Here is a 12,630-nt window from a genome sequence, read left to right as displayed (position 1 = left end):
GGGTTTAGTACTTCTTTTAAGGATTATATGGGTTGGCACAACATGGAGGGCTGAAGGGCCTGTACTGTGCTGTAGTGTTCTATGGTTCCCTGTAGTCTGCTTTCAGGTCCTCTTCCCTTTTCCTACCTATGTCATTGGTACCAATATGTACCATGACCTCTGGCTCTTCTCCCTCCCACTGCAGGATATCTTGGACACAATCTGATACATCCCCGGACCCTGGCACCTGGGAGGCAAACTACCATTTGAGTTCCTTTCCTGCGTCCACAGAATTGCCTGCCTGACCCTCTAACTATAGAGTCCCCTATCATTACTGCCTTCCTCTTCCCTTCTCAACCATTCTGAGCCACAGGGCCAGACTCTGTGCCACAGGCACAGCCACTGTTGCTTCCCCAAGGTAGTCTGTCCCCCCAACAGTACTCACACAGGAGTACTTATTGTCAAGGGGTACAGCCACAGGGGTACTCTCTAGTACCTGACTCTTCCCCTTCCCTCTCCTGACTGTGACCCACTTGTCTGTCTCCCGTGGCCCCGGTGTGACCACCTGTCTATAACTCCTTTCTATCATCTCCTCACTCTTCCTGACCATACTAAGGTCATCGAGCTGCATCTCCAATTCTCTAACACGTTCTGGACAGTGGTATGATGAAAGTGCCCGAAAACATTGGAATATTTTAGTAAAATGGTATGATATTATGGAGTCATTAAGAAGGCGACTTGTGTGAGCAACATCTTATCAGCATGGCATCATCTAATTGTAGAAACAGTCTGAAAGCTGAATAATCTCTTGACTGTTCTTTTTCACTAACCAAGATAATAGTTTTGCTTTAAAAAAAATGAAACCTGACAATCCTGAGTGGAACTAAAAGTAAACAGAGGAAAAGAATGTATGCTTTATGCTATATGTACAAACTTTGTAGTTGATTACTGTACTAATAACTAAGTCAATAAAATTGATCAGAAATTGTTTCTAGGTCTCAAAAGAAATCTCTGAGAGATAAAAGAAAAGTTGCAGATGATTTAAGTTACGTGGGTCCAGATTTTGATGTGTTTTTCCAGTAGTTCAGTGTGCAAATGTCAGCATTTATGTACGTAAGTATTTGTGGGTTTTGGACTCCTGTCCAAATTTATAAGTCTCATTCTTGCCAATGAATTTCACCAACAATTTCTTTGGTCCGTTTTGCCTCTTGACTCCATGTGAAGTCCAGTCTAGGACTGAGATTCCCAGGAAATCTAAACTCTCAAGTCCTGACATGAGATCTGTGATATCATTGATCTCCTGATAATGGTATAGCTAATTACACTGCATGATTATTCATTTTTGCACTATTTATTTATTTTGTAATTTATGTAATTTTGTGTCTCTGCACTGCTACAAAACAACAAATTTCATGTCATATGAGTCAGCGAAAATAAACTTGATTCTGATTCTAATTCTATAAGTGTTTTTTCAGTTGGTTGTATTTTCAAATTTGTTTGAATGTTACATAATGCTCAATAGCTTTTAAAGATGTTATTTATTTATTTATTTTTGATTTAGAGAGACAAAACAGAACAGGTCATTCCGGCCCTTTAAGCCGCGCTGCCCAACAGCTTACTTTTTTAACCCTAGAGTTCATTGCAAGACAATTTACAATGACCCATTTACCCACTAACTATATGTCTTTGGACTGTGGGAGCAAACTGGAGCATCTGAAGGAAACCAACGCGCACACAGGAAGAATGTACAAACTTTCTTACAGAGGATGCCAGAATGGAATACTGAACTCCAACTCTTTGCGATGCAGTAATGTCACACTAACTACTGTGCTACCGTAGCACCCTTGCTTTGATTCCTGGAAGCCAAAGCAAGAGTTGTGACCAGGCTACATGTCAGAGTGATTTTTGGAACATAGACAACAGAACAGTGCAGCACAGGAACATTCTCTTCAGCCTAACATGTTAAGCTAATGATACGTGATTCGTTCTGCATGCACACAGTCCATATCCCTCCGTTGACTCCATATTTATGACCCTTGTACATCATTCCATTTTATCTGCTGCCACCAGAATACCTGGTATCACATTTAAGTCACCCATCACTCTTTGTAGGAGGAAAACTTGCCCTGTACATCTCTTTTGAACTTCAACCCTCTCACTGTAGTATTTACTAAACTGTAGTGATTAGTGTTTTGCCAGTCAGTTGAAGGGAAATAGCTGGTTTTTGAACCTGGTGCTGCAGAAACTCAAGCTTCTGAACCTCAATAGTTTTAATGCCCTAAAGCGATTGTATTTTATTTTATATATTGTATTGAGTTGCAAAGTTATGCATTTTATATCTTCCAGAAATGCCTCTCACAGGTTAATTTGATCAGGCAGAGTGACATTTCAAGGACAGTTTTTCTGGTTATTTCCCACTAAATGCAGCTTCATTGTGAATAATCTCAATATCCTTTCATCAATAATATTCACAGCTATTCTTCTATTCTGGTTTTAACCAGATTCACAATACGTACATGACATAGTTATTCTTTCCTCTTCAATTCCCTGAATTTCATCCTTCATGAGGGACTTTGCTTCCAAATTCAGGACATTCAACTTGTTTTGCATACAGGTTTCTCCATTTACCTACTTGTGTTACAGACTGTAAGATAGACTGCCATTTAATGGGTTTGATTGCATTAGACAACAAAAGGCAGCTTTACAATCAAATAACATTTTAATAAAATTCATATGTTATCTGAGTACTGGACCTCTGGCAGATTTTATATTTATTCCAAAATATTTATGTAGGTAAACTTTTCACTTCAATTGAACTAGCATTATGATAAATATTACTTGATATGTACTCAAAGATCCATTAATCAACATTTATATATACACACTGGTACATATATGAACATATAATTGAAATTAGCATTATGAAACTTCACTCTAATTAAACATTAATTTCACCATTTACACAAACTTGGGTATTAAAAGTGTGTGAAGCCTATGTTCTTATTTTTCTTTTGTTTTCCAGGTGATTACTAAAAAAAATGAAAGTAAACACTTTTATTTTGTTCTGGTTTCTTCTTAACTTTGGTGTTACCTTTGGAATAAGAAAGCATAAGACACCAAAGAGGGTTTTGAGAAGGAGGTTTCACCATCAACGATGGCAACAAGTTGGCTATGTAAATCGCAACTCAGTTGGACTATTCAAACCAAGACATTCACATGTTGTAGCCAAGGTTCCAAACATTAATGCTGATGAAAGTACTTTGCCCTTCTTCGACTCATATATAAATGTTGGTGAAATGGAGCCTAGCTACCATGTACTACCAGGTTAGTGAAAACCAATAAAAGAAATATCATCATTGATTCACAGAAATACACTGCTCCCCTGAACATATGATGCATTTTTGTTCAGGAAAAGAGTTAATCAAAACACTTTAAGCATTATTTTAATACCAGTGTTTGCTAATTTTAAACAAAAACTTTAACATCACCTTTTAGAAAATATGAATACTTTTAAGTAGAATAACTACTTCAGCATCTGATAAAATTTACTTCAATCTCATTTTAAAAAGTGATGTAAAGAATGGATTATTCCTATAATTTCATTTGTTAACTCAATATATTATTCTTTCATATACAATATGTCTAATATTTTATATTTATGCAGATCTCAGTTACTGCTATTGCAATAACTCATTTGGTTATCCTAAAGCCTTTCGTGACTACTTGAGCTTAAACTAAAATCTCACTAAAACTGATGGGCAGTATCCCAACAAACATTCTCATCTAACAAGATACTTTAACTTTGTCATGAAGGCAAAATTAATTTTCATTAAACTTGAAGAGCTACAGATTGTTTTTCTTTTGAAAATTGTTGCAAACTTTTCTATTCACCACACACTAGATTCTCAAATCACATGTTTGATCTGCATCCATTCTGCACATCTGCAAAATATAATTCCTTCTGGAATCCTTTTGATGCCAGAAGAAGACATATTTCAACTGTCCTTAATCATCAGTTAAACTTTTATATCTCTATATAGTTCGCAGAATCAGAGAATAATTACGACACAGCAGCAGTCATTTGGATCATCAAATCAATGCAGACCCCAAGTGTAGTAATCCTGCTAGCTGCATTTTCCTGTTTTTGCTTTACTGCTCTGCAAATTATTTTCCCTCATCACTTTTGAAACGATAATTGATTCTATTTTCACCACTCCTATGGGCTGTGATCATTTAAAAAATTAATTTTCTGCATACTCCTCTCATTTCTTATCCTCAGAACAATGAATCTGTGCCCCTTGATCTTGGAATCATTCACTATTGTAACATTCATTTCATCTGTCTAAAATGTCATGATCCTGTACTTATGAATTCTCTACTCATTCTCCTTGCTGCAAGAAAAACAGCTCTAATTTCTCCAAACTGTCAGCTGAAATCCTTCATCTCTGCACCATAACTATCAATGTTCAGATTTCGTATTATATGGAAGCTTACTTCCACTGACAATTTTCTCCATTGCAACTTATAAAAACTTTCAAATTCACAAAAAAAATCAATTCACACGGACTTTTAAAATTTCCCATGCATCAATAATTCCACTTAAAACACAATTATTTTATAAATATGCAATCAAGAACTCAAAAATATATTAATGCAAACCTAGAAAACTAGATTAAGCAGCTGAAGATGATTGGGCCTGGACCTGAGAAATTTCTGCAGAAATATACTGGAGCTGATGTGACAGCCACCATTTTCTGCATGACTTGAACCAATGCAGTGTCTGATCCTGATACCAATTGATTTCAATTTTACCAGACTTTCTTAATATCACACATGGTCAAATACTGCCTTGATGTCAAGGAATGTCACTCTCACCTCGCCTCTGAAATTTACCTCTTTGGTCCATGTTTTAGCCAAGGGTTTGATGAGGTCTAGTGCCTTGTGGTCCTGGCAAGACACAAACTGAGCATAAGTAGTTTCCAGCATCTGCAGATTTCCTCGTGTTTGCGTAGTTTATTAATTGGCAAGTTCTGTTTGATAGCACTGTTAAACTTTCCATCACTTAGCTGATGATTGGGCATAGATTAACAAAATGATTTCCAGCAGATTGCTTTTATCCTGTTCCTTTGTGAACAGAGAATACTTGCAAATTCTACGTTACTGGGCCAGTAGATGCATTGTAAGTTTACTGCAGAAACATGGCTGGAGGCATAACTAATTCTGGAATGCAAGTTTTTAGCACTAAGATTAAGATGTTGTCAGTTTCCATTAGCTTTGATGTATCCAGTACTGTCAGTCGATATTAATACCTGAAGCTATGACTGCAATTGCTGGAGACTGACTTCTGTGAAGAAGGGGATCACAAAAGAAAGTTAAGATGGAGCATCTATTCAGCCCTTCTGGATGACTAGGGTTAAATGATTCATCTTTGTGTTTACCACTGGCTTACTTGTCCCTGTCATTCCAGTGTCCACCACAATTCACAGCTAGATGTGGCAAAGCTGAAGAACTTTTACCATAATTTGTGACAACTTAGCTCTGCCTATTACATGGTTTTTAATAGATACAAAGATGTTTCATGTAGTTTCACAAAATTGAAACTTTGTTTATAGGTAATGCTGTTATTGCTCCAAGCATGCTCTACTGCATCTATTAAGAATATGTGGAACATGTAGCTTGATATTAATGGTAGATTGACATTATAGGTGTATATTTCACTTGCCCAAAATGCTTCATGGAAATCTAGAATTCTGTCCAATGATAGTTGTGAGAAAATGGCATGGCCCAGATGTTGAGGATCTTCGATGTGGATGTTGACTTCTTGAGGTTGTGCCTTCCATAGATACTACCAATGATGGGCAGGGCTATGCTCATGATGAAATGAGCAGAGTCCACTGCACTCTGCAACTTTTGACATTTCTGCACATTAGAATTGCTGTACCAGATCACGATAAAACCAAATCAAAATATATCTACTGAAATGTTCGATGAGAAGCTGAGACTTCTTGATCTCTTAAAATAAAGATACCTTCCTTATGATTACATTGATGTGTTAGGTCCAGGACAGGTCATCTAATATGCTCCTGTCCAATATATTCATGTGAAATAGCTCCTTCCTATTCCAGTTCTTGAACCAACATCCCATGAAATGGATTCCCTTATTGGACACATTCACCATGCTGATCCAGCTCATTCTATCAGTATGTGTTCAGGCAGTAATCCAAAAATTCCCACCTGTGGAGAGCTGCTCTTAAATTTTATTCTCAACTTCTAAATTTCATTTTCAGATCTTTCTCCCTTTTCTTCCCCATGTTGTTATCCCATGACAACTGGCCACACTTTCCTTTCCAAGCTCCAACTGTATCAAAACTCCTACTTTGAAATATTGGTGTGAAGAAATTACAATACATATAGATACATTATAAGGTCAAATACTTTCCTACTTGATAATTATAGCACTGAATGCCATTAAAAGTCCATTTAGACTTCATGTTACAATTCTCAAAGCATACAGCAGGACTAATTACTAAGTAGCTTATGTCTATCACAATTTTAGAAATTTTATTAGCTTGTGGTGGAGAATGTTTCAAAAACACAACTAGTGGAGGCATGCAGAAATATTAACAAATAATTAAGAATTATTTCTTAATAAATAGTCTAATGATTTTTGGGATTGTGGTATCATTTTCATGGCTTAAACTTGAATGCTTAGGAAATGGACAATTTCAACAGAAATACAAATAATGACACACTTTTGTTTAATTTCTAACTTAAGGCAGGCAAGGACACTGCAAAGCCAACGGGATGATCATGTATCACAATGCAGTCTGGTCTCCAAAACCTTGTCTAATCTGCCTGTGTTCAAGTGGAAAAATAGTTTGTGATGAAATGACCTGCCCTATTTTAAAATGTGCAAGGACTATGATACCAACAGGAGAATGCTGTCCAATTTGTACTTCATATGGTATATTCTTATTCTTTTTTAGCACAGATATTAATAATAGCCACTGACAAACTGCAACTTATTGCAACAGATTGTAAACTTACAGTAGTTTACTAAAGAGAATATGAATAACATTCACTGGAAAAATACATGCTGGACAGTAACACCATCTTGAGATATTTTTTGATATTAATTCCGAACAATATTCCCTGTCAATATGCAATTATAAATTTATATTATTCCTTTAGCTATTCTTGTTGATTGGTGCTTTATGTCTCTAATGGATGTAATAGTATTAATAGAATATATCATTTATTGTTAGTTTTATTAACTCAGGAAAAAATAGACCAAAACCATATTTCTGTGCTGTGCACTTCAATTTATATATTAAGTGCAATATTGCCCTTTACTTATCTTTATTTCCATATTATGAAATACAACTTTACTCAAAATGTAAAATAATCTGAAAAGTTAAATTGCATGCTTACAATTATTTTTGCACATTTAGAATTCAGGCTAAAGGTCTTGCATTTTATTATGATTCTACAGAGCCAAATGATCCAAGTGAAACATATCCTGCAATCTTGAATAATCAGGATTTCAACATAGGGCAAGAGCTACTACCGACAGAAGAGAAAGAATTAGAAGAGGAATTATATAGAAAAAATGAAATACATAAAGAAAATGAGAAAAAACACCAAGATGACAAAACGCAAAGTGAACTGGACGAAGCCAATCACAATGAAGAATTGGAAGATGATGAAATACAAAAAGCAATTAATATGGAACAGATCCACTTACAGGAAGAAAAGCAGGAAAATAAAAAAAAGGAACAATTTGAAAAAGAAATAAAAAATAATTCAAGTACTATAGGAGAGGAAAACCAGGGCTATGATAATTATGCAAACAATTCTGGAGATGATCAAGAGGTGGAACAAGAGGGGCAGCAAAAGGTGGTGGAGGAGGAACAAGGAGAGGGACAAAAGGAAGAGCGAGAGGTGGAGGAAAAGCAAGTGAAGGAAAAAGATGAATTGGAGGAGGTGAAGGAGCAGCAGAAGGGTCAAGTGGAGGAAGAAGAGCAAGTAGAGGAAGAGCAGGAGATGGAAGAAAAAATAGAGGTAGTAGAATACAAGATGGGGAAAAAAAGGCAGGGGGAGGAGAAAGAACAGGAGAAACAAAACGTGGAACAACAGAAAGCACAAGAGGAAACCAAGGAGGAGCAAGAAAGGGAATGGCAAGAAGAAAAGCTGGTAAATGGAGAGAGGGCGGCAGAAGAGGAAGAGGTGGATGGTGAGGGGGAGGCAGAGGAGGAAGGAGTGGATGGAGATGGGGAGGTGGAGAAGGAATTGGTGATTGGAGAGGGTGAGGTAGTGGATGAAGAGGAGGAGGAGCATGAGGAGGAGGATTATCAAGACATTTTTGATTTGTCATCATTTTCTACCTTATTACAACTGATTCCACATCAGTCCAATGAGGATAGCCCAACATTTTTTCTCCCAGTTGGCTGTGATGCGATTGACTTTACTATAAACTGCAATAATGCGAAGCTGACTCAAATACCTCCATTACATGATCTGGAGATCAAACATTTTCACCTTGCAGGTAATCAATACACAAAGACAGGTTACATATATATTTTCATAAATTTTGTTTATATACTCAGTGACCACTTCATTAGGTACATCCTCTAACTAATAAAGTGGCCACTGTGTATATGTTTGTGGTCTTCTGCTGCTGTAGCCCATCCACTTGAAGTTTGGAGGTGTTGTGCTTTCAGAAATGCTCTTCTGCACACCACTGTTGTAATGCGTGGTTACATGAGTTACTGTTGCTGTCCTGTCAGCTTGAATCAGTTTGGCCTATTCCTTTGACCTCTCTCATTAACAAGGCATTTTTGCCTGAAGAACTTCCACTCACCGGCTGTTTTTTTGTTTCTTGCACCATTCTCTGTAAACTCTAGAGACTTGTGCGTGAAAAATCTTGGAGATCAAACCAACAAACATTTCAAGGTCAAAGTCACTGAGATTATATTTTCCCCCGTTCTTATGTTTGACTGAACAGCAACTGAACCTCCTGACCATGTCTGCATGGATGCTTTTATGCTACTATATAACTGGCTGATTAGATATTTGCATTTATAAGCAGGTGTACAGGTGTACCTAATAAAGTAAATATGTTACTCAGTCTGGTATTAATGCAGTTTCTTTTAAAACGCGCTAATGATAGAGGGATTACAGTTACTTTTAACCTTTCTGGATATCAAACTCAACCAGTTTTAGGGGTCATATGCAAGCAGGTTTTTCACTAGTACCCTTGCATTTAAGTATATTCTATCAAGAACTGCCAAACTGCATTGGAGTCCATTTTTAAATTTAATTTCCTGTATATTCTAAACTCAATTATTAATTCCCTGTCTTCTTCTCTGGTTCCCCCCCCCCCCCCCACCCCCTCCTGAATCTGTCTTCAGATGATCACTGCATTTGAGCACCTCGAGTATGAATTCATTTTTAAATCCTTAGATAATACTATGGTAAAATATTATGCTGTAAAAACACTCATGTATGCTCAACCAACCTTGCAGGAAACTCAATCACTGCTATTCCAGCAGAAGCCTTTAATGGGGTTCCTAATCTTGAATTAATTGACCTCAGCAGAAACAGGATTGCTTCATCAAATATCCACCAAGCTGCATTCAAAGTAAGTTTTACAAATGATTTCAAAGCAGTTGTTAATAGACATTTGAAAAGAGTCTATGGAGAGGATGTTAGTTTTTGTGATGTGTCCACAACTCTCTGCAGGTTTTTGTAGCCACAGGCAGCGCAGTTGCCATACCAATATGGGATGCAACCAGATTTGTATGAAATACCATTATGAAATGGCCAAATCACCAAATTAATACAATTCTATTCTCTCATTACATTGCTGGTGATGTGTATTGATGATGTCAATATCAATATTACGACTCAAAATTTAGAATTAATGAGATGTGATGCAGAATCCATCAAGTAAATTGGACATGAGTGGCAAACAAATATAAATCACAACGTTGAACTGAAACACTGACATAAATCAAGAATATTTTTTCTTGCAGGGTTCATGGACATATATAAAAAAAATGACACTTAAGTACCCAAAAAGTATACCTTACAAACAAATTTTAAACTGAATAAACCAAATACAATCAAACTAATACCACTGAAGCACATCAAACCACCAATGGCTGAATGCGTAAAATGCATTTTATCTAAATCATAACATGTAGTTACTTGACTGATTGACTTAACACATTGCTGGTGTAAATGGCCAGGTCATTATATTAAAATTTTATTAAGAATATTTATTTTTGGAGTGTTTTGTTTCTTTTAGAAATTAAAAAAACTGGAACGCCTATACTTGGATGGAAATTTGTTATCCCAGGTTCCTCCCCGACTCCCTCGAACACTAGTGGAGCTAAAAGTAAATGAAAACCTTCTTCAACAACTGGATGAACAAACATTCCATGGTATTTATGCTTAAAAATCTAAGGAAGAGTTAATGCAGCTGAAAATGTATTTGTACAAAAATAACCTATTTTACATAACAATTCCATTGTTAGGTTTTAAACAAATGAAAATTATTATTTAAATCACTTGTTTAAAAGGCTGAACAGATGCCCTAATTATATTGATATACAGTTGCCACTTTTCAGGAATGAAACTATGTACACATTTTTAAAATACAACTCTTGGTTTCTTTGAGCCCAATAGCCTATCAGTGAGCATAGTAAGCATAAATTTCCAAGGATGATTGATTTAATTATAAAACTCAAAACTCCACTGCAATGTAAGATGGTCAAACCTATAAACTACATATGTTTTGGCAGAGTTATAAATGACCAACAGGCATAAAACAAGAACTTGCATGCTGTAACCATGCTATTGATTGATTAACTTTTACGTCAAAATTAAACAGGTTTGAGTAAAATAGTCAATTTGGAGCTGGAAGGAAATAAACTCAGTGAAAGTAATGTTCAACCTCTCGTCTTTAGACCACTTAAGCGACTCGCTTACTTGCGACTGGGAAAAAATAAATTCAGAACCCTACCGCAAGGTCTCCCTCCTTCCATCGAGGTAAACAATTTTTTTCATGTTTCCAAACTGTTTAAGGGTTTATATTCAAAAATATGAGTTGTATTGCTATTGTTGTGCCATCAGCTAAAACATCACACTTACAGAATTATACGCTAAGAATGCACCGATACTAGTCGCCTATCTGGAGATTTACATTTTGTGATAAATTTCAGGATTTCTTTGTCACTGGTTCAGGATGTCTGAATTCATTACCAACGTTGCCATGATCAGAAGCTAGAGGAATAGCACCTCAGCCTTCTATTTGGCATATTCCAATCTACTGGACTCAACACTGAGTTTAACATCATTACTACTATGGGGTAGATGTATTCATATATGAGAGCAGACAATATGTTTATGAATACTAAAGAGAAATTCAAGACTGGGAATGGGGTCAAGGGTAAATGGTTTCTGAAAAAGGGTTGAAAACAACTTTGACTAATCTTAGTTCATCATAGCCACTCAATATCATCCAGGCTATTCTTTGATCTTTGGAAGGTCATATTTGACAAATCTTATTGAATTTTTTTGAAGAGGTTACTAGGAAAGTTGAGGAGGGTAAAGCAGTGGATGCTGTCTATATTGACTTCAGTAAGGCCTTTGACAAGGGATCACACGGAAGGATCACACCATTCAGGGCCCCAGACAGTCCTTCCAGGTGAGGCGACACTTCACCTGTGAGTCGGCTGGTGTGGTATACTGCGTCGGGTGCTCCCAGTGTGGCCTTTTATATATTGCTGAGACCCGATGCAGACTGGGAGACCGTTTCGCTGAACACCTATGCTCGTTCCGCCAAAAAAAGCAGGATCTCCCAGTGGCCACACATTTTAATTCCATGTCCCATTCCCATTCTGATATGTCTATCCATGGCCTCCTCTATTGTCAAAATGAATCCAAACTCAGGTTGGAGGAACAACACCTTATATACCGGCTGGGTAGCCTCCAACCTGATGGCATGAACATTGACTTCTCTAACTTCCGTTAATGCCCCTCCTCCCCTTCTTACCCCATCCCTGACATATTTAGTTGTTTGCCTGTTCTTCATCTCCCCCTGGTGCTTCCCCCCACTTTCTTTCTCCTGAGGCCTCCCATCCCATGATCCTTTCCCTTCTCCAGCTCTGCATCACTTCCGCCAATCACCTTCCCAGCTCTTAGCTTCATCCCACCCCCTCCGGTCTTCTCCTATCATTTCCCATTTCCCCCTCCTCCCACTACTTTCAAATCTCTTACTATCTTTCCTTTCAGTTAGTCCTGAGGAAGGGTCTCGGCCCAAATCGTCGACAGTGCTTCTCCTTATAGATGCTGCCTGGCCTGCTGTGTTCTACCAGCATTTTGTGTGTGTTGTTACATGGAAGGTTAATTAGGAAGGTTCAATCGTTAGGTATTAATATTGAAGTAGTAAAATGGATTCAACAGTGGCTGGATGGGAGATGCCCGAGAGTAGTGGTGGATAACTGTTTGTCAGGTTGGAGGCCGGTGACTAGTGGTGTGCCTCAGGGATCTGTACTGGGTCCAATGTTGTTTGTCATATACATTAATGATCTGGATGATGGGGTGGTAAATTGGATTAGTAAGTATGCAGATGATACTAAGATAGGT

General features: G+C 37.2%; 2 protein-coding genes across 3 annotated transcripts in view; one reads left to right on the top strand and one right to left on the bottom strand.

Annotated features, from left to right (window-relative positions):
- Positions 1-12,630, bottom strand: part of cenpp (centromere protein P) — a 304,546-nt gene that overhangs the window by 55,972 nt on the left and 235,944 nt on the right. The gene's annotated exons all lie outside the window — the stretch shown is intronic.
- Positions 1-12,630, top strand: part of ecm2 (extracellular matrix protein 2, female organ and adipocyte specific) — a 41,271-nt gene that overhangs the window by 19,838 nt on the left and 8,803 nt on the right. For both annotated transcript variants that reach the window (XM_073072672.1, XM_073072673.1), the window contains exons 2-7: positions 3,002-3,303; positions 6,755-6,943; positions 7,472-8,524; positions 9,504-9,619; positions 10,289-10,424; positions 10,874-11,031. In XM_073072672.1, the coding sequence (XP_072928773.1) occupies positions 3,018-3,303; positions 6,755-6,943; positions 7,472-8,524; positions 9,504-9,619; positions 10,289-10,424; positions 10,874-11,031 (1,938 nt within the window). In that variant the 5' untranslated portion in view covers positions 3,002-3,017. The remainder of the gene's footprint in view (positions 1-3,001; positions 3,304-6,754; positions 6,944-7,471; positions 8,525-9,503; positions 9,620-10,288; positions 10,425-10,873; positions 11,032-12,630) is intronic.

The sequence above is a fragment of the Hemitrygon akajei genome, chromosome 19, assembly GCF_048418815.1.
Source record: "Hemitrygon akajei chromosome 19, sHemAka1.3, whole genome shotgun sequence".
In the NCBI taxonomy this organism is placed as follows: domain Eukaryota; kingdom Metazoa; phylum Chordata; class Chondrichthyes; order Myliobatiformes; family Dasyatidae; genus Hemitrygon; species Hemitrygon akajei.
The sequence above is the reverse complement of the archived record's forward strand: the minus strand, read 5'-3'. Positions and strand labels throughout refer to the sequence as shown.